At 37.6% G+C, this 23,758-nt stretch overlaps 1 protein-coding gene across 3 annotated transcripts in view; it reads right to left on the bottom strand.

Moving 5' to 3' along the window:
• The window catches only part of LOC127451229 (protein kinase C beta type), a 237,699-nt gene extending 216,694 nt beyond the window's left edge, over positions 1–21,005 (bottom strand). For 2 of the 3 annotated variants that reach the window (XM_051715746.1, XM_051715745.1), the window contains exons 1-2: positions 20,712–21,005; positions 20,271–20,302 (exon numbers count right to left, since the gene is read on the bottom strand). In XM_051715746.1, coding sequence (XP_051571706.1) covers positions 20,271–20,302; positions 20,712–20,887 — 208 coding nt within the window. In that variant the 5' untranslated portion in view covers positions 20,888–21,005. Of the gene's footprint in view, positions 1–10,630; positions 10,670–20,270; positions 20,303–20,711 lie in introns of all 3 variants that reach the window. The other variant, XM_051715744.1, reaches the window with a different exon arrangement.
• Positions 21,006–23,758: the final 2,753 nt, after the last annotated feature.

Genomic DNA, 23,758 nt, shown 5'->3' with positions numbered 1-23,758 from the left:
TGAAATCAGCTCTTGATGTTACACCAGCACATTCTGGAATGCTTGGTGGTGACATGAATCACTCCCTGAAATACATACTGTAGAAAATATCAGATACTCTGCAGCTATTTATTCCTTCCTGCATATATTCATGCCTTCCAAACCATGTTGATTCTGGCGCACCCAAGTAAAGTAGGCTAAACATATACCTCACTGCTTTTTGATATATTTTTAAACGTTCAACCAGAGCCTCACATCTTCCTTGGCTCAGGTAAGGTGCTTAAAAAGAACCCCTGTGTTCTAGCATACTTGCATTTCAATTAAAAGTGTGACTGATAGCCTGGGGAAGCTTTTAACCTAGCTGGCCCACTCTGAGATTGCCCATGTTTAATATGTGACTGACTGAGCAATCCCAGCGGTGAACCTGACTTCACTTTTATACATACACACCTGCAGGTTCACCCCTTAACCTGTCTGTCTCACTTCACCCAGTGCAGCTCACCAGCAGAGATCTGGTCTGCACTTACAGAGTGTTTTATAGCTGTACCTACAGTGAATCTTTCAGTCTGAAATGAAAATGTAATAGTGTTCACACTACTGCAAATTCAAATTCATGGTATGTAGGCTTTTTTCTTCTCCTTATATGGTGTTGAGTGTGCTTCACGTCCAGCTGTATGCAAACGAAGAAGTTCTCATATGAATGTCATAAACTGAAGTAACATATGGGATGATTTTAGGACAGTAATGATGAAAGGTGATGTAATATGTTTGACTGGCTCTGTAGTGCTATAAAAACATTGCTCTGTTGGTTTGAGCATCCCAACCAGCCTGACACAGCAACACTGGCTCAACCAATGGTGCGAGTTTGGGGCGGGACTATCTGTTTTTGTTCAACCAATGCCAGGCGAGGGGAGTGTTCAAGAAACACATTTGAAAACAGTTATTTTTTTGCAATTTTGTGTGGCTCCATTAGTGGTGCAGAAATGACACATTTCACCTTTCAGTTTTTTTCGGTTTTTGGTCTATCACACAAAGCTACAGTATATTAAGACTTTATAAGACTTACAGCACACACCAAGTTGTATGTACTATATTTATGGCACTTTTGTTTTGTTTGAGCTTGACAGCCTCTGTTCCTATTTGCTTTCATTGTATGGAATGAGCAGCTTAATATTCTGCTAAATATTAGTGAGAGACCGATATATCGGTTAGGCAGATTAATTGGCCAATATTTGGGCATTTTGCGATAATCGACATCAGCCAATAACCACGTTCACTTGGCCGATTAACAAAAGTGTTACCTTTCCAACACTTTGTCAACACTTTCTGATTTCACGCAATTTACGCAAATTTGTGTAAACACTGCATAAAATAATTGTTTGTTTCACTTTATAAATTTTGTGTACATCTGATTTGCTGTTGTTAAATTGTATTATGTTTATCGGCATTTATATCGGCCATTGGCCATCCTGCCTGTATCAGTCAACCACTACTAAAAATCTCCTAGTGTTCTACAGAGCAAGAAAAAATCATATAGGTTTGGAACAACATGAGGGTAAGTAAAAGCTGACAGAATATTTGTTCTTGGGTGAGCTAACCCTCTAATACGAAAACTGGCGAGGTCCAGACGATTGGCTTGAAAAAAGTTCTGTCTGTAACGGACACATGGCAGCACTATTCAGCGTGTAGAAGCTGTCATCGAGGTTGATATCTGGACTGCACAGCACTGATGCTTCCCTGGAGACAGGCCTGCACTCTTGTGATCTCTGTTCTGACAGCAACCCCAGAACGTGGACTTTGAATCATTGTCAGTTAGTGCGATTCAACCACAGAGTTACAAGGAGGTATTAGACATGTTGATAGATTTATGACAGAATCCCACACTCAAAGCACTAGTACAGTTAAGTGGAGGCCTGGGTGGGTGGTGTATATCTAAAATGCCAGGTTAGTGCTGGCATCTTAGACTTGCAGATCCCCCTTGAATGTATCTTTAGATCTCATATCTGTGGGCGATCATGTTGGAAAAAGAAGTGACAGTTTACATAAAAACAAATGAGGAACCAAAATAGTCTTAACACTGCTCTTAGTTTCACACTGTCACACTATCCAATGTACCATATATGAAGCACATGTACAGTAAGTTACATGAAGTGTAATGTTGGAGTTTCACTTCCCCTTTGCTCTGCCCATTTTCTCACTGACTTTGGTTACATGCAAACTTTATCAAATTCAGCATGGCATAGAAAAATCTGGCTTCAAGAGAGGGATAAAACCAGATTTGATTATTATTGCTTGCAGGGCCAATTCTAGAACTTTTGTTCCTCCTTCAATGTCTATTGGATTTTATTGCTTGTTTTAATGGCGTGTCAAGCCTTAGCAAGCACCACTAAACAGTAGAAGGCCCCAATCTGTCTACCTAACTGAGCTGAGAGTGGACTGCTTCACCGATGGAGTGAGATCTCTCTTTTGGCCCATTTAAAAGTTTGGCCAACTAAGACAAGATGGTCCCCATGGGACCTTTAGCCAGCTTGTTTCAGACACTCTCCTGTCCTCTTAACCCTCTTTCCATCTTCCAATGCACACACACACACACATCAAGTGCGGCAGAAACCAGAACACTTCAAACAAAGAGTTCCTGACCAACCAGCTCAAAAGATGAAGGTCATCAGAAGCCCTCACATTTAGTCTTTGCATTTTGGTTGAGAAGTTTCAGGCCATCAGAATGTAACACCAAACTGAAAACTGACAATGACATAAATGGCATTTTGCCAGAATATGGTAAACTTTGATTTTCTATTACTTTTTTAAAGCATTAAAGGCACAAATTTTTGGTGTGAGATCTTTTAGATATGTTCAGTAAACTGTTATCTCGTATAAAATTAATCTACCAGCAGGGTTTGAAATGAACTTTTTAGCCCACCAGCCAAGGTGGCTGGTAGATAAAAATAAAAAAAAATTACTGCCCAGTTATTTTTATTTCTTTTTTTATTGCATTTTCAAGTGGATTTTACAGACATGAGAGACAAATTAACAATATTGTAAGCATGTTTAAAACTTTGAATTGTAATGTTTTATTATTTATGAAAATTTTTAATTGCCAGATAGTCCATTTAGAATCGTTTTTCAGATTATTCACTTATTACAACAAAACTGAATTTGTATTAACTTAATGTTGTCATATGAATGACAAGTAACTCTTATGAGTCTCATGAGGCTTAAATACACATAACACAGTCACAGTTCTTGGTTTATTTGGAATGAGTCAATTAATTCAGTCAGCTACGACTGACTCATAATATTTTTGATTACTAAAAAGAGCCATCTAATAGAGTTGTTCATGTGGGAATTGGACAACACTGGTAGTGCTGCAATTGTTGATTCACTAAAAAGTACCAGCTCAAAATGGTAATTTATTAGTGAATCAGACAACACTGTCGCGTGTTATGTCTCGCACTGTAGATTCAAAAGAACCAGCTCAAAAGAGTCATTTGTTTGGGAATAGGTCTACACTGGTCTAGTAATGCTTTATGTCTCGTGCTATAGATTCTGAATACTAGTGCAGGAAACACTCAGTATTTCAGAAAAATGCACATTCAAGAACCGTTAGCGAAACTGAACTGTGTGATCTTTGTTTCATCCCGAAGGCATGAACGCTCCTAAACATTGCCTTCCTAGCATTTGGCTCTTGGCGGTTTCTAATTTCGGACGCTGGCTACCGCTGTTGGTTAGCTGGTTTTAAACGCATCAAGTAAGGGATAATGTACTGTCAACTGGTTGTTATCACAAAATAAACCCTGACAGAGTAATCATGACCCAGATGCGAAGCGACACACAAGTAGTAACATCATTTGGAGCCTTTCTATAGCATGACGAGAAGAGTATCTGGCCCTATTTTGTACCCTATTTGTGAAAATTGCAGATTATTGAATGTTCTGAAGGTAATTTAAATTCAGAAAGAGACCTGAATAAGGTCAGAAACAAAAAGGAACATAGAGCTCATGCATCTTGTCCTGTGGGACACTGGAGCCACATAGGTCAGACATGTTTGTTCTAAACAGGATCCTGTTCTGCCGTAAAACAACCTTGCGGTGTCAATAGAGCAGAAACCCTCCCTTGGGTGGCCTGGAAAACACCGGCATTATCTAATTTGGCTAAAAGCACCAGAAGAGGCTAACGGCATTCAGGACTAAATTGAGTTTCAACTGTTCTAGCTCAACACTGAGGCACTTTACAGGCAGTTGAAAGTCCTTATTGTGCTATTACACGTATTCTCTTCCTGAAATGTGCCTCTCACCAGAACAGTTTTATTAGGTCCTGAAAGCAGAATAGATGGCCCTTATTGGGCTCTTATGTCCATGTGTAATTGGCTCTCAACATTCATCAGTTGGCTGAAACATCAGCAATCAGCCAATGGCTGGATTTCACTTTTAACCCAAATGGATTCCAATCTAAATTGGATCATAGCTATGATAGGACTTTGGGGGGATATTTTTTTTATTTCTATTTGAGATAACTATTTGGATGATGGAAAAACTGAATGATCATGACAGATCCAAGAGAAAAATCCAATTTAAAAAGACAGATACACCTACACCTGGATAAAGAAATTTTCAGAAGTTTTAAATCTAATTGCTCTACAAAAAGGTTCCAATTAGACTCAATTGGAACAAAAGCTTTTACAGCTGGTTCTTACAGCTTGAAGTTCCACAAAGAACGTTATAGAAAAAATAAAACTCACGCTCAGGACCTTAGAGGACAAAAATTTCCCCGTCAAAAAAACTGGCATAAAAACATTATATATTAATGTTATTTTCCACTTTCACTGACTTAGATATTTTAAAAAACATCAGTCCTGATCATAACTACCAAATATTCATTCATTTTCAGGATTTTAACCCTTTAAATGCCAGTTTGTTTACATAATGCCATTGTTGTTCTTTTACACACACACACACACACACACTTCTCAATACACACATACAAAACACACTCTGACATCCATACCAACACACTCACACAATTTTAGCTGCATCATTTATTCAACTGGCCTGCAGTGCCCTATAATACAGTACACAGAAAATAGGAAAAAAGCATGTATTTGCTCCATAGCCTAAACATGAGAAAAATTGTGCCATCTGGTGGAAAATAATGTTAAAAATTAATTTTGAAGCCAGGGCTCTGGAATGAAAGCATAATATCATCAAATTCATGATTTTATGCTTTAATGGCACTGGGATCAAATATTGCAGTTTTAATGGGTTTCAATGGGGACATTTTTGTCCTGAAGGTCCTGAGTGTAATTATTTTGTGTACACAGTGTATTATAGATGTATTATAGGAACTGAGGTTGAGAAATGACAAAATTCCCCCAAAAATACACACCTTTGGCAAAATGTATGCCGTTGGCATTAACACAGCCAAAATGATCGGAAAAACAAAAATGAAAAAGGCAAAAATGTCCCGAAGGTCGCACAAGGTTTAAGGAAATAGTGAACAAATTTGTTACTCACTCCATATTTATTATGAAATACAAATAATCCGTTTTCTTTTTCAGTTTTCCTATTAGGTTTAGGATTTAAGTAAGGGGTTATAACTTATGGTAAGGTTTAGGTCTGGGTTTGGGGTTCTACTGAGAAAAAAATTATTATAACATTGTTCATTGGTTTGTTTATTTTTATCTATGGGAGTAAAAGTCATAGGTTTTTGTACTAGCCAACTCGTTCGACTTGCCATCTCGTACTAATTATAATGACTTATAATGAGGCCGGCCTGCAAAAACCCTATACAGCGAAAAACAGTTCTTGATGATAAATGGGGACCTTGCTTAACCTAAAGTGCTTAGAAGACCCATTGAGAAACCTTTATTTTTGAGACTGCCAGTTCACAGTAAAACAGATGCTCTGAGTAACAGTTTGTCTCAATCACCTATAGCTACAGTTGAAGTCAAAAGTTTAAATACACTTAGGTTGAAGTCATTAAAACTCATTTTTTTAACCACTCCACGGATTTCATATTAGCAAACTATAGTTCTGGCAAGTCGTTTAGGCTACTTTGTGCATGACATGAGTAATTTTTTCAACAATTGTTTATAGACAGATTGTTTCATTTTAATTACTATATCACAATTCCAGTGGGTCAGAAGTTTACATACACTAAGTTAACTGTGCCTTTAAGCAGCTTGGAAAATTTCATAAAATTATGTCGAACCTTTAGACAATTAACTTCTGATAGGAGATGTATTGAATTGGAGATGTACCTGTGGATGTATTTTAAGGCCTACCTTCAAAGTCAGTGCCTCATTGCTTGACATCATGGGAAAATCAAAAGAAATCAGCCAAGACCTCAGAAAAACAATTGTGGACCTCCACAAGTCTGGTTCATCCTTGGGAGCAATTTCCAAATGCCTGAAGGTACCACGTTCATCTGTACAAACAATAGTACACAAGTATAAACACCATGGGACCACGCAGCCATCATACCACTCAGGAAGGAGACGCATTCTGTCTCCTAGAGATGAATGGAGTTTGGTGCGAAAAGTGTAAAGCAATCCCAGAACAACAGCAAAAGGACCTTGTGAAGATGCTGGAGGAAACAGGTAGACAAATATCTATATCCACAGTAAAACAAGTCCTATATCGACATAACTTGAAAGGCTGCTCAGCAAAAAAGAAGCCAGTGCTCCAAAACCACCATAAAAAAGCCAGACTACAGTTTGCAAGTGTACATGGGTACAAAGATCTTACATTTTGGAGAAATTTCCTCTGGTCTGATGAAACAAAAATGGAACATTTTGGCCATAATGACCATCGTCATGTTTGGAGGAAAAAGGGTGAGGCTTGCAAGCCGAAGAACACCATCCCAACCGTGAAGCATGGGGGTGGCAGCATAATGTTGTGGGGGTGCTTTGCTGCAGGAGGGACTGGTGCACTTCACAAAATAGATGGCATCATGAGCAAGGAAACTGGTGTGGATATATTGAAGCAACATCTGAAGACATCAGCCATGAAGTTAAAGCTCAGTCGCAAATGGGTCTTCCAAATGGACAATGACCCAAAGTTGTGGCAAAATAGCTTAAGGACAACAAAGTCAAGGTATTGGAGTGGCCATCACCTCAATCTGATAGAAAATTTGTGGGCAGAACTGAAAAGGCATGTGCGAGCAAGGAGTCCTAAAATCCTGACTTAATTACACCAGTTTTGTCTGGAGGAATGGGCCAAAATTCCAGCAACTTATTGTGAGAAGCTTGTGGAAGGCTACCCAAAACATTTGACCCAAGTTAAACAATTTAAAGCCAATGCTACCAAATACTAACAAAGTGTATGTAAACTTCTGACCCACTAGGAATGTGATGAAAGAAATAAAAGCTGAAATAAATCATTCTTTCTACTATTATTCTAACATTTCACATTCTAAAATAGTGATCCTAACTGACCTAAGACAGGGAATGTTTTCTATGATTAAATGTCATGAATTGTAAAAAACTGAGTTTAAATGTATTTGGCTAAGGTGTATGTAAACTTCTGACTTCAACTGTACATAATAGGGAGCGGATGTTCACACCTGCTCATGAGCGACACGGGGTAGCCTGGTGCGAGTACTGTGCAGACAGGGTCATCTCTGTAGCAGCATTCATTAATCACCTCCTACACTATGCTAATTACCTTCCCCCCACCCCCACACTTACTCCAAGCTGTAAATGAGAGCTGTACTGCAAGAGCTTTAGGAGGAAATTAGCTCTCACTGAGAATACTGAGAAATGCCACTTATCACTCCAGATGTTTGACACTGCTACACACATTCTGAAAGTTTTCAGCCTCAAACACTCCTATAGTAAAGAAGAATAACCAATGAGATCTCTTTAATAATCTCAATTGTTTTTCCTAGACAGAAATTAGATAAATTTTAAGTATTCTGCTTCATGGTCTAAGAAAAAGGCCTAAGTTATCTCAGATGTGACTCCTCTAAAGTTTCAAAAGAGATCCTAATTATGACTCAAACGGTGCTCATATTTGCCAAGAATCCAAAACACCAAAGTTTGCAATCAAAAGTCAGAGATTTCAAAATGAAAGAGGGATGGGCAAAAATATTGATTTTCCGATGCATCGTTATCATAATTTGAATGATCTTGATATCGATTCTTAAATCCCAAGATCAATCTTTTACTCTATTGAAATCACTTCCATTTGCAACCAAATTTTGCACTATGTGTCTAAAATGAATATATTTTGAAACTGACTGGTAAATGTTTACATTTCACTCACCAGTAATTGTGTAGCATAGTGGTGGAGAATCCAGTAGCGAGATCGTTTCACTGCATGTTTTTTTTTTCTCCCAATTTGGAATGCCCAATTCCCACTACTTAGTAGGTCCTCGTGGTGGCGCAGTTACTCACCTCAATCTGGGTGGCAGAAATCAAGTCTCAGTTGCCTCCACTTCTGAGACAGTCAATCCGCGCATCTTATCACGTGGCTTGCTGTGCATGACACCGCGTAGAATCACAGCATGGGAGGCTCATGCTACTATCCACGATCCACGCACAACTTTCCACGCGCCCCATTGAGAGCGAGAACCCCTAATCGCGACCACAAGGAGGCTTATGATACCTGGCTGGAGTCACTCAGCATGCCCTAGATTCGAACTCGCAACTCCAGGGGTGGTAGTCAGCATCAGTACTCGCTGAGCTACCCAGGCCCCCTCCTTTCACTGCATGTTGAGAGTAAACGTTGTTCCGCGTATGCATGTAAAGTGTGTCCAAAGACAAGACCCACACAACCCATTTGTCATTGAATAATGTCTCTTTTAATACCCTTTCTGTTCTCTACAGTCAGTTGTTGATGAAAACAACAAAAAAAGAAACATTTAATTCTAATCATGCATGGCACAGATGAGATAAAGCCATTTGAGACTCTCTCGTTAACATAAGCTCATATACAGACACTCTTTACAGAAATGCCAGTTTTGTTAAAGAGACAGTGCCGGTTTAAGCACATGTTCAACAAATCACTGTAAATACTTGTAAATAGTACAGATGATGCAATTAAACAAACTTGTAACAAAAAATAATATGAAATGTAACATCTTATTTATTGATTGAATACATTGATTTGTTTATTTTTAAAAAGCCAAAATGTGACCAAAAACACTGAAAAACTAATAAAATTTAATTAGTAAAATGAATATTTTCATAATGTTAGAAGGTCCCCTGTATAATTCAAAACATGAGGGAAAGAACTTCTTTCTTATGTAAGCAAAAGGGATATTATAATTGAAATATACCCATATGAATCGTTATTAAATCGAATTCGGAATCGAACTGAATCGAGAGCTTGTGAATCAGAATCGAATTGAATATGGAAATCTGTATTAATACCAAACCCTAATATAGGGCTGAAACGATTAGTCAACATTATCGACAACATTGACAATAAAAAATTGTCGTCAAAAATGTTTGTTGTCGAATAGTCGTTTGATCTCATTTAACTTAACATGAAATCACATTAAACTCTAATGATGACGCGCGAGAGCAGCACTGCAGTTCACGCCTGCCTGAGGAGAGGAAGAATTACACAGCTCACAGTCCAGATGCAGTCTAAACTTTACAAACAGCTTCAGGTGATGTAGACCGCAAAGTATGAGGGAATAATACAAAATAATTAAATACAGAAGCACTCTCGTTGTGAAATAAGCGGAGCTGGAGCTGCACACTGCTGAAGGGGGACTTGCGTGACGTGCCTCTTTAAAGGAAACACCCCGGCATTACATCTTAAATTCAGTTATATTTAATGCATTTCAGCTTTATTAAAGTTCAAATAATAAGGAAGCAGGTCATGTAAATAACTACAAACTCCGAAACTGGCATTTCTCTGTGCGGTCAGCGCCTCTTCTATAAGTTGTACGAAGTGTCCTGATCTAATGGGTAGAGACTAAAACTGCACCCGGCTGATGCACACTCTGTCGCGGGGACGCTCGTCCCTCGAGCGCACGTGCTTGCTGCAGCTAGATTATAAATTGATGACTTATGACTTATTGAGTCATAATATGTGTGTCACTGTGCATTTCTTATCGTGAAGAAAATTGGCAATACGCAGCTTTATTAATAAGAGAGATTTTGCTTTTTGTGAGTTAAAGATGAATTGAAGTGAACAGAAAGGTGAGAGAGGTAGTCTTCGCCCCATTACACACTGCAACAAAATATGTTTTTGATTTGTTTTTGTTTTGGCTTGTTTTCCAAAAATATCTCAAACTCATTTAAAACAACGTACATTTACTTTAGCAGCTATACTGCAGAATAAATCATTGTTATCTGAGAATGTTGAATATAATATTAAAAATACAAATAGTTTAAAATATCTAAAAATCCTTTTAAAAAAGATGCATTCACCTGAGAAGCATATAAGATATTTAGACTTGCTTTTAGAGAATAGATCTTGAATATTCTGTAAGTACATTTTGTCTTTACTGCACTCGCAGAAGTATTACAAAGTGAAAAATTACACTTACTATATACAAAATACACATACACTATATGCTCAAAAGTAAATGGACATGCCCTTCTAATTAATGGGCTTGGCTATTCAAGTAGTTCCAGTACAATTCCAGCATATAAGGGATAGTTCACCCAAAAATTAAAATTTGCTCATCATTTACTCACCCTCACGCCATCCCTGATGTGTATGACTTTCTTCTTCTGCTGAACACAAAGATTTTTAGAAGAATATTTCAGCTCTGATCTGTTGTTCCATACAATGCAAGATAACAAGGTACAAAACTTTGAAGATCAAAATGCACATAAAAGCAGCATAAAAGTAACCCATATGACTCCAGTGGCTAAATTCATGTCTTCAGAAGCGATATGATAGGTGTGGGTGAGAAACAGATCAAATTTCAAGTCCTTTTTTACTATAAATCTCCACTTTCAATCAGCCCTACCAAGCGTTCTTCTCTCCTAACATAACAGACGCAAGCGATGTCGCATCGTCACTCCACAGCGGCTTGAGGCTGTCTACATCGGACGTGTCGAAACGAGCATTCTAAACCATTTATTTGTGTTGTTGGCAGACGTTGTGGCGTAGTGAAAATTAGCCCTGCCACTTTAAGGATCCATCACCAAACCCAAACCTGAGAAGAACCTGAAATGGCCACTCGTTAAAGAGCACAAAATGAAGTGTCACAGGTGTGGGGTGCAGTTGTTTGCAGTGCTGGTGTATGGGGAACGTTTGCCATTGTGTACGTGTGATGTGAGTAACAGGAACGCCATCGGAGGAGTGAGGACTAAACAAAGAGGGACTGATATTCAGCAGTGAGCACCACAAATTATTTACAGGACAAAGCCACCAGACTGACAACTTGAGTTCTGTGTGGAGAGGCAATAGTGCATGCAGACATACTTCCGACCCAGCAGCACACACTCATTTACTTACCCCAAGAACACCTAAACTCTCTCCCTTACACCCACATACACCCAACACAAACATATACCCATGTGTTAAGTTGGTTTTGGTTTCTTGATGTTTAATATGGTCATTTGAGTCAATTTGTGTTTGGTTTTGATTTAATAGATTTACTTTTTTTGTATTGAATTGGTTGATTGATTTATACTTTCATCATTGTTTAAATTAAATGTGATATATACATTCGAGACATTATTTTGCTGTGACCGGTGACTTTACAGAGCTATCCCGGGTTTAAGATGATTTCGACAGGCTTAAACCTGTCTGCCGCCCAAATGTTTTAATTCAGTTTAATTCATTTAACAGAACTATTTGTTTAAATTTATTTTGGGGGCCGCCACCATTACAGAGTGCCTTTTACAGAAGTGGCACCCAAAGAGGGACTTGAACCCTGGACTCTCAGGATGTGTTTTGATTTAATATATTGTTACTTTTTTTTTTTTTAATTGGTTGATTTATACTTTCATCTTTGTTTAAAATAAATATGACGTATACATTTGAGACATTATAACTTTGTAACGGTGACAGCCCCCAAAATAAATGTAAACAAATAATTCTGTTAAATGAATTAAACTGAATTAAAACATTCGGGCAGTAGACAGGTTTAAGCCTGTTGAAATTATCTTAAAGCCACAGGTCACGGCAAAATAATGTCTCAAATTTATACATCACATTTATTTTAAACAATGATGAAAGTATAAATCAACCAATTCAATACAAAAAAGTAAATCTATTAAATCAAAACAAAACACAAATTGCCTCAAATGACCATATTAAACGTCAAGAAACCAAAACCAACTTAACACATGGGTATATGTTTGTGTTGGGAAGTTGCTGGAATTTTGGCCCATTCCTAAATGTAAGAGTATACAAAAATAAATATAGTTCAAAATACTCAAAATGCATGATCTCTGAAAACAAGACTTATTATCTTAAACAATTTTTCTCCTCAAATACATCATTTACAAGGATGTATTAACTGGAAAAAAGACAAAAATATTGATTAAGAAAATAGTTTTTGTAGTCAGAAACTCACTTGTTTCTATTTGTATTTCTCCTCAGATATTTTAGAAGAATCTGAGAAAAAAATTATACTTTAATCAAACTTAGAACTCTTGAGCCTTGAAACAGCAACCTCAGGGCAAAAAAAAAAAAAAAAAAAAACATTGTAGCTGTTACCTACACAGCCTTGCTCCACTCTACAGTGGCAATGTCTTATGTTGATCACTTCTATTTTTCCTCACAAAATAAGGCTACAGTCTGGAACATGCCATTCCAAAGCTACAAAAATGGAGCAAACAAATGAAATATTCTCGTAAGAATGGGGTGATGACGCAGTTCATCTGATGCAGTGTTCTCTGATGATGAAGATAAGTTCTTCTGTGTTTTATACCACTGATCTCCTGAACACCCCCCCCCTCCTTTATTTAAGCCCTGCTCCACTGAACACTTATGCTATTTATAGAGGCTTTAAACGGCCCACACCTTCAAATGTGGATATGTTCTGCCTTTGCACAGAACAGAGCGAGGTGTGAGACACCCCCTGCATTCCAAATATATAAACGCAATTTACGACTGCTTAGGTTTCTGAGGGTATTTTTACAGAAGGTGGTTGGTTTTAGATGTACAAGTGAAGTCATCAAGAGTGGTTTTATTGGTTCTATATGTACAGTTTAAGAAAATGACAGTCACAGAAGCTCTCTGGAGGTCTCAGTAAACAATACATCAGAACTACTTTCTTGTGGGGTCAAGATTATAGAGATGAAAACTTGAAGGGGGTCAACCACTTTTTTTATTTATGTTAGCTAGCACTTTCGTTGTAAGTAACATGATAATATAAAAAATTTATTTATTTACATTAAAACAGTCAGGGTGTATATTCAATTAATTTTAAGGTCTGGCCATATGTTCCTTCTGAAGATCTGTCTGAAAAACAAACATGACTTCACACACCCTCAACTAACAAATAGGTTGATCAACTTTACTTTGAAAATAAAAACAATGATAATTTTAACATTTAAGGGTTATGGTTTACAAATTATGAAAACTAAGGAAGAACATTTAGATCTGCTAAAGCCAATCTTTATAAAAACAATATCAACCAACATAAGAAAAACTTCTTCATATAGCAGTGTAATTTTACATAAGAATGCATTTAAATTAAATTTTGTTTAAAAAAAAAAAAAAAAAAAAGATTGTCTATTCCTCCATTTTCTTTATTATATCCTCCCATTCGGTGAGGTAAAAATGTATCCTGCAAATATTGTGAATATGCACACAGGATCCAGTGCCAGATATTTGTGCAGATAATCATTGGTAAACGGAGATCAAACTAATTTGATGATGTTCGGAATTGAGAATGCTCTAGACTGTAATGTGACTTTTTAGATTCAGAAAATCAGTCCGTGGGCCAGATAAAGATGATTGGTGGGGCCACAAGTTGACTAGCCCTGCAATGCATTTTTACTCAAAAGTAAGATCACTTTCTTGAGCCTGACCTATTTGAATTTGAATTCTGACTTTACTTGAATTTAAAAGTGCTGTAAGCAATTTTTTTATGTAATGGTATGCGGAAAATGTTCCTTCTCCTGCGATACCTCACCGATCTCTCTGACAGCACTAGACTCTGTAAACAGCAAACAAAAATGTGATCGCAGGCCACGGACACATTCTTTAATCAGCCATTCAGAAGATTTTTATGTGCTTTCTGCCTGTCACTCATTTTGCACATTCTAATAGTGTTGTAGTTGAAGTGGATCATTCAGGTTTTTTTTTTTTTTTTATTCAGATTAATAACAGTTGTCAGCTGACAGTGCTATTTTGCTACTGTTGTATTTGACAACCGTGAGAAGAAGACGGTCTCAACTCTATCTTTGCAGTGTTTGGAAAGAGGGGGCGTGTCTAATTTAACGGCTCAGTCTCATCGAAGTTCCAGAACTGCTACAATCGCTTACAGCACCTTTAAGGTCTTATTCTTAAGCCTGACCTATTTGAATTCAGAAATTCTGACTTTACTTGAGTTTAAGGTTCTTGAGCCTGACTGATTTAAATTCTGAATTTTGACCCTAACTCAAGTTTCAGATTGTATTCTAGAGCCTGACCTTGACCTTTTTTAATTCTGAGTTATGACCCTAATTTGATAAGATCATATTCTTAAACCTGACCTATTTAAATACATAACTCTTAATTTACTCAAGTTTAAGGTCATAGTCTTGAATTTGAATTTTGCATCCAAAATACAGCGTTCAAACACTTTAAAGCTTGGACAACACTGTTCTTTGCGGTTTCTTCACTTTTCAACTTCCTGTTACTTTTCTAACGACTTTTCTATCTCATTATTGCATCTTTCATTAACTCCTTGCTCTGTCTCTTCTCTCTATCTTCCTCCTCCTCCTCCACAGCTTTATCCAGCTATAGCTTTCTGCCAGCTCTTCTGGAAACTCAATAATTTTGCAATTAAGGCTGAGGAGGCAAAAGAGGCTCTCCTAAGCAACTGGCTCACCATCAATCTGACAGTTCGAGGAAATCCTCTTATCATTTACTCACTGTTTTCCACACTCTGATGATTAAGAAATAACAAGCTAGCAGCTGTGCTGGTGTTCCATCAAGAGCATCTAAACACAGAAACCTTCCTCAATTTACCCCTTTCTCTTTTTCTACTTCTAAACAGACATGAAAAAAGGAAGTTGTGAATCTCTAAATGCTTTCTAGTGAGTGGTTAGCTTGTTATTTGTGGCTCTTGCGCTTCATAACTGCTGATGCTTCATTGTTGAAGCCACACAAAAATGCTACCAGCAGTAATGTAATCAATTATTATGCCTTTCTAGATAAAAGTATTTTTATATATATATATATATATATATATATATATATATATATATATATATATATATATATATATATATATATATATATATATATTTGGTGCTACAATCCAGAGTTCAACAGACAATAAGGAATATAATTATGAAAATCATATATTATTTCTTCTGAATTGTCTAATGGCATTCAGATCATTAAGGATCTGCAAACACAAACACTGACTGATTAATCCCAAATAAGGGTGACCCAGGAACTGTGGAGCTAGTTTCAGTGCTGTGACCTTGAGCATGGCACTTAACCGCAGTTACAGTGCATCCGGAAAGTATTCACAGCACTTCACTTTTTCCACATTTTGTTATGTTACAGCCTTATTCCAAAATGGACTAAATTAATTATTTTCCTCAATTCTACAAGCAATACCCCATAATGACAAAGTGAAAGAAGTTTGTTTGAAATCTTTGCAAATTTATCAAATAAATAAATAAATAAATAAAAATCACATGTACATAAGTATTCACAGCCTTTGCTCAATACTTTGTTGAAGCACCTTTGGCACCAATTACAGCCTCAAGTCTTTTTGAGTATGATGCTACAAGCTTGGCACACCTATTTATGGGCAGTTTCTCCCATTCTTCTTTGCAGGACCTCTCAAGCTCCATCAGGTTGGATGGGGAGTGTCGGTGCACAGCCATTTTCCGATCTCTCCAGAGATGTTCAATCGGGTTCATGTCTGGACTCTGGCTGGGCCACTCAAGGACATTCACAGAGTTGTCCCGGAGCCACACCTTTGTTATCTTGGCTGTGTGCTTAGGGTCGTTGTCCTGTTGGAAGATGAACCTTCGCACCAGTCTGAGGTCCAGAGCGCTCTGGAGCAGGTTTTCATCAAGGATGTCTCTGTACATTGCTGCATTCATCTTTCCCTCGATCCTGACTAGTCTCCCAGTTCCTGCTGCTGAAAAACATCCCCACAGCATGATGCTGCCGCCACCATGCTTCACTGTAGGGATGGTATTGGCCAGGTGATGAGCGGTGCCTGGTTTCCTCCAGGCATGACGCTTGCCATTCAGGCCAAAGTGTTCAATCTTTGTTTCTCATGGTCTGAGAGTCCTTCAGGTGCCTTTTGGCAAACTCCAGGCGGGCTGTCATGTGCCTTTTACTGAGGAGTGGCTTCCGTCTGGCCACTCTACCATACAGGCCTGATTGGTGGAGTGCTGCAGAGATGGTTGTTCTTCTGGAAGTTTCTCCTCTCTCCACAGAGAAATGCTGGAGCTCTGTCAGAGTGACCATCGGGTGGAATCAGGATCAGTGGAAACAGGATGCACCTGAGCTCAATTTTGAGTGTCATGGCAAAGGCTGTGAATATTTATGTACATGTGATTTTGTTCATTTTTTATTTTTAATAAATTTACAAAGATTTCAAACAAACTTCTTTCACATTGTCATCATGGGGTATTGTTTGTAGAATTTTGAGGAAATTAATGAATTTAATCCATTTTGGAATAAGACCGTAACATAACAAAATGTGGAAAAAGTGAAGCGCTGTGAATACTTTCCGGATGCACTGTAGCTCCAGCAGGACTGTCCCTGTAATTAGTACACAAAAAACTGTTGTTTAAAGATGCACTCAGTATTCTCTATTGCTTTTTGAAAGGTTTTACACATAAAAGAATTAATAACATTTCAGAAAATACATTTCAAATCATGTACACTCACATGAGATGTTTTGAGTCAAATCAGGAACCTAATAAAACATTTATTTTACATGGAGTAGGTCGTCTCATAAGGGCACACATATTAATATTCATATGACCAATCCAATACTAATCACTTTATCTAGGTAACCACACTGTTATTTGATATTTTTGACCACTGAATGAATTCATCATTGTGAATAGCACATTTCTTCAATGGCTTTGTAACTGAAAATCTTTTCTTTTGCGTGATAGTGCATGTATACCACTGGGTGTCAGTCAGAGACATTATAGGAAGAAACAGGTGACTCATATACAAATGAATTTACAATATACAATATATACATGAAAGTATAGATATGGATGGAAAAAAAAACTGTAAAGCTAAACACAGCTGTTGTAGGAACGGAAGTCCCACCTTTCAGTTAAAAGAGCCAATAACCTTTTTGATAGGGATGTCTGTTTACTCAAGAACGCACATGCACATTGGCTGGACCAGTAATTTGTTTCTGACACAGTGATATGAGCCAGTGTCAGAATATAAGTTTTACGTTAAGGAGGCATATTTGCCCCGTGGATTTTATTTTTTTATCCTTATGAGGGCATATTCTTTCTAACCATTTAAAACATAAACTGTTTCTCATCCGTTTAGGTCAAATACGTCAATTTAATCAACTCATTAATATTCATTTTCAAGATTAAGAATTTATTACTTATTACCCAAAGAATTAAAGCAACATCAGCATATATTTTTTTGCAATATGTACAGTACTTTGCAGAAGTTTTGGGCACTTGTGAAAAACTTTCAGAGTGAGGATTTCTTAAAAAAATAATGCTATAAATAGTTTTCATTAATCAATTAACATCATGCAAAGTCCAGTAAACAGAAAAAGAGCTAAATCAATATTTGGTGTGACCACCTTTGCCTTCAAAACAGCACCAATTCTCCTAGGTACTCCTGGACACAGTTATTCTTGGTTGTTGGCAGATAGGATGTTCCACGCTTCTTGGAGAATTTGCCACAGTTCTTTTAAGTATTTAGGCTGTCTCAATGACTTCTGTCTCTTCTTGTAATCCCAGACTGACCCGATGTTCAGTGGGGGGCTTTGTGGGGGCCATGACATCTGTTGCAGGGCTCCCTGTTCTTCTATTCTATTCTATTTACAAAAGGAATGTTTGGGAGTATAAAATGTTTATTTCCTATTGACACACTAAAGTAGCAGATATAAATAACCATATTAAGACAAATGTTTTTGTGAAACATCTTATGTGCCCAAGACTTTTGCACAGTACTGTACTAGTATTATAATATAATAGAGCTGCAATTTTTATTAGAAGGGCATTTTTTGCCCAACACATTTGGAATTTCTGGGGCATTTTTGGTGGTATTTATGCCCTGAGCCTCCCTTAATTCCTGCCCTTGATTTGAGCTTAAGAAGCAATTTTTATGATAACGTTGTCAGATTTTATTGTTCATTTAAAATGTCATTAGATTGTAATATTTCTTGACCCACCGTTTTGAAGATTTAGCTTTTCCTCATTTAAGTGGATAGGAGCTGTACTTGTATCAATAGAACAATGTTGCCCTGAGGTGTTACGAATATGGCCACCAAGTGACCAGGCTTGTTTAAAGGTGTCAGTACAAGTCCACCACAGCATAAACAAAAAATTACTGAGTACACCTTTTAAGTTAAATGTGAATATCTTGTTCCATTAGAAGCTTTCTGCAAAAGACTACAGTCAGATTAACTAAAGTCTAGCATTATTCAGAAGTTAAAGGGATAGTTCACTCAAAAATGAAAATTCTGTCACCTACTCAACCTCATATCGCGCAAACCACGCATGATATTTTTTTTTTGTGCATTGAACACTAGAGGAGTTTGCTAGCACAGTGTCCATATAACACCTTTTGTGTTTCATTTTAGGTTGAACTATAACTTAAATCTTTTTACTTGAATTTGAAGGCTTTTGAAGGCTTGAACATCAAAACCTACAGTACTTTTGGCAGAGAAGTAAAGTCTGTCTACCCCTAATTCCTCAGCTACTGATCATTTTTGTTCATATATGTATAGTTGCTACCCTGTGTTTCAACAGAACTGCTTTTTTCCCAGGGAATACACAAGCTGATAAAATGTATACGTTGAATGCACTGCAAGTCGTTTGGATAAAAGCTTCTGCCAAATGCAAAAATTTAAATGTAAATGTTTTTGGGAGTGACCTATAGGCAAAACTGCGTTTGATCTTCATCCTCAACATGACCTTGCAGAAGTATGCCCTTTCTCCCCCAGCTCCTAAGGGGTCCAGCATACCAGATACAGTCAGGGCTGCTCTCACAAATCAGTGAAGGGTTTCAGCAGGTTTAGAGCGAGTGTAAATAGATTTGAGAACGTGACAGAGAGAAAGAGAGGCAGAGAGAAGAAAGATAGAGCAAGAGAGTGGGTAAGGTCATCATACACTCATCTGTACACCTGTAATTAGAGCTAGTGCAGAAACCTATGGTGGAAAAATGGAGAAGAGCAGCACCGCAGAGGGTACCATTACCTGCTGTGACCGGTAATTACAGTGGCCTTAAAGAGCATACAGTGTCTTCGGTGCGTAAGAAGGTAGCAGGAATTAAAATCACTTTTTCAGGGTAATTTAGACTCATGCAGTGATGTGCTCATAACTGTACTGGTGGAGTGAAGAGAACAGCTATACTCTGGTCATGTGGTACAAATTGCAATGTTACAAAAGGTGAGAAGGCTTACAACTAAGAATTCCTGCGCAAGAAGCAGAAAAAAAAACTGTTTCATATGAGAAATTTAAAGTGTGATATGAATCTTTCAGAAATGTCATAATTAGACCTATGAAACAAACATGAACATCTGCAGTGAGGATATCAATCACTGCAAATTTGAGCAAGCAGGTGTAATGACTTTATCTTGACACTTTTTGGTTAAAACCAATCCTCAAATTGAGGGTGGACAAAGGAGAGTCTTTGCATTGTGAAATAGCTGGACAACTCAGTCAATTGATCAAGATAAAATCGAACTATAATTTAGCCTAAAATCTAAATTAAGGAGATGTGCAGCTGCTGGAGATTGCAATCAAGATCATCTATTTTAATGGTGTGTGTAAAGTGTAAAGTGCAAATGATTCTGTGATTTCTGTATTTTCCTACTATTGTTAGGCATTATAGTGCCAGAACACTTTGCATTCCAGCACTTCCTCAAACAGAGCATCTTTCTGCCAAACTATTACTCTAGCAGGGCAAGACATTTGCAAATACTGCCACAGGCATGGACTTCCTGGGATGATTCAAAATATGCAACAAACAGTAAAATCCTACCTTGACACTGAAATCCTTGCTTCCCAAATCCCCTGAAACACAAAAGCAATGGTTCACATTGAAAATAATTCATTAGAACATTCGTTTTTAATCATTTACACATCAATTCACACAGATGCTCACACAGAATCACTGTTTGATTTGACTAGTGTGATTCTTACTATACATTTAGCTTTTCATTTCACATTTACACCCTTTATTTTGGACTATCAGTGAGGCTATGTCTCAAAACCGAGTAAGCTGTCTACCTAGACAGCATTTTGAGGCATCATACACGCGTTCCGAGTCAGCTGAGTCCTCAAATATTGTATACAAGAGAGCCAGCGCTATGTAGGCAGCTCACTATGTTTTCTATAGTTACAGTACATCTGCGCTGCAACAGTAACAGGTTCCCTTCAGTTTCAATGTACTGTATTTTCAGAGCGTCAAACTCTCGCTTACCAGATGAAGTCCGTGCAGTGGCTGCAGAAAGTGGGCTGCTTGAAGAAGCGCGCGATAAACTTGTGATTCTTCACCTCGTGAACGTTCTTCTGCCTCAGGGCACCTTGTCGCGCGAAGCCTCTCATGGGTGCGCTTGCCTCCTCTCCATCGCTGTTCGACTGCGCCGGGTCAGCCATTCTCACCTCGAGAGTATTTAAAGTTGATGTTTTGCGAGCCTATGCGCTGGGACGAGTCGTGCGGAGTGCGAACATGTAATGCAAAGCTTCAGACTGCGATGAGCTGCAATGCTTTCGGTCCCTCTCCGCCCTAGTGCCCTCACACACACTCTCACACACATACACGCGCTGAAGAGCTGTTGTAAGACTCCTCCCCCTCTCACTCATTTACCTTTGGCAAGCGGAGCTGATTGATAGAGATTATGTCAAACCTCTCACATTTCTCTAAAAGCTCTCAAAAGCCTTTTGGAGACAATACAGTGACAAAATATGATGGTCATATGCATAATAGATGTGTATTACAGGAAACCGTCAATCATACAGCCTGACACATCACTGTATTGCTGTATATTCCGTGCAGAAGACTGTAAAAAAGACACCTCTTCTCTTCTCTCATCATTTACTCACCCTCATGCCATCCAAGATGTGTATGACCTTGTATCTTCTGCTGAACACAAACGAAGATTTTTAGAAGAATATCTCAGCACTGTAGGTCCATACAATGCAAGTGAATGGTGGCTTTGAAGCTCCCAAAATCACATAAATGCAGCATAAAAGTAATCCATAAGACTCTAGTGGTTGAATCCATATCTTCAGAAACGATATGATAGGTGTGAGTAATAAACAGATCAATATTTAAGTCCTTTTTTACAATAAATCTCCACTTTCACTTTAACATTCTTTCACATTCTGAAAGTGAAAATGAAAGTACTTAAATATTGATCTGTTTCTTACCCACACTTATCATATCTCTTGTGAAGTTTCAGATTTAACCTCTGGAGGTTAAACGTATGGATTACTTTTATGCTGCCTTTATGTGCTTTTTTGAGCTTCAAAGTTATGGCCATCATTCACTTGCATTGTATGGACCTACAGATCTGAGCAATGCTGATTGTTTCAATGTCAGTCCGGGGGACAAAATATAAGTAACTGTACAGTACAGTTACATTCAAAAAGTATTTTGATTACTGAAGAGATTACTGAAGTCATTTTTTTCATTTAATGTTTAGTCCTTTCAGATGGAAAACATTTATACATATAAATGATACGATCCAAAGTGCATTTGAACAGCGGTGAAACACTTTCTTATGATGTGTTACATTCATACGAGCAGACAGAGAAGTAAGTCTGAAGTAAGTTTGGAGCAGAAGAAATAGAAATAAACCTTGTGTAAATTGTCAGCTTTACGCTAAGTTAAAATGCTATTTCTAGCCATGTTACATGCACGTTACCAGACATGATCAGATTTTTTTTATCAAGAAAATTCACTATTTTTCTAGTAAGACCTTTGATATTAGGGCAAAAATTATATTCTTGATAATAATTTTTGTATTGTTTTCCTGTAAAAATATCTAAATATCCTTAAAACAAGATCAGTTTGATTGATCTTTTTTTTAAAACAACACTGCATAAGATATTTAGGTTTTTCAGAGAATGTATTTTTAACATGTGTATTTTGTTAAAATCTACCAGTGCTGAAGAAGTAATCCAAAGTATTTAGAATACGTTACTGACCTTGGGTAATCTAATGGAATACATTACAAATGACATTTTACAGCATGTATTCTGAAATCTGTAGTGGAATACAAAAGTAACCCTCCCAACCCTGAATGTAGACCATTACTACCCAACACTGGATGTGATTTGGTGCGCTGATGGTATCAGATGGTAATATTATGGTACCAAAAGTCATGTGCCATGATATTTACATGGTACTCCAAGGTTTTTTTAAGAATACCATGATATTACCATGGTACATGTAAAAAAAAAAAAACAACAACAACAACAACAACAAAATATGATAGTACTTTTTTGTAAGTGAACCCTCTGTTCTGTTCTGCTTTTTTATATGTGTGTGTTCTATATATTGTGTATATATGTGATTTAAAAAAATAAAATAATTATGATATACATGAAATGCCTCACATTAGTGCTTAGAAAACTGTGATTCTGAGCTCTCTGAGTGAGGTAAAATGCTTGGTTATGATTCTGGAGTTGATGTGAAAGACCTCTGTTCTCCCCATAGTCTGAAGCTGCCCAGAGAGCAAGTCATTTCGGTAGTTACTCACAGAAAATGACGTCTTAACTGTGTTACATAACATTTTTGTGTCCCAGCTGACTCTATTCAGCCGAGTTGTTTCATTCCTGTTCTGTGACGCACTAACAGGTAGGAGGCAAGGACAACCAGCGGCTGAGAGCACAATGGCATCATGCACTTGCCGAGAGACACTGGTGTGAACCTCAGCAGGGCGCTTGAGTTTGTCGAGCTGATGTTGTCATATATCTGCAGACCACACAGAGTGATTCATGCCTGATAGATGCATTGATAAGAGTGTACACCACAGTTGCAGATACAAAACCAGATGCCAATTTAAAAATATTTTTTTTAATTTTTTTTTTATGTTGATGCAGGTGAAGGCAGTCGGTAGTCAAGCAGTGGAAACTTTATAATGACTTCTATTTTTTTAGACTGAGTTAATGATACTGAATATATAATTTACCCCTACCCCTTTTCATTAAAACAATAAGCCGTTTTCTCATGGGGACCGTTGGATAGTCGCCACAATATATTATAGGTTTGTCTATCCTTGCCCTGCTAAAAAGACCAACTTGCAATTCACAACATGCTGGTTTATGTTGGTTAGTGCATTTGTCAGAATTGCATCTAGCGCCTTTGTAAATGTTTGTGCTGTGAACTCCAAGTCTTCTCGGTTCACACATCTGCCTTTTCCTGTATTAAAGGAGGAGTCAGAGGAAACTGTTAAGTACACATCAGGCTAACCAGGATTGCATAGTTTAGCAGTGCTGAAAGAGATACAGGGCACGGAGTTC

The sequence above is a fragment of the Myxocyprinus asiaticus genome, chromosome 14 (genome assembly GCF_019703515.2).
Source record: "Myxocyprinus asiaticus isolate MX2 ecotype Aquarium Trade chromosome 14, UBuf_Myxa_2, whole genome shotgun sequence".
Lineage (NCBI taxonomy): Eukaryota > Metazoa > Chordata > Actinopteri > Cypriniformes > Catostomidae > Myxocyprinus > Myxocyprinus asiaticus.
Note: the sequence above shows the minus strand (reverse complement) of the source record. Positions and strands in the feature narration are given on the sequence as shown.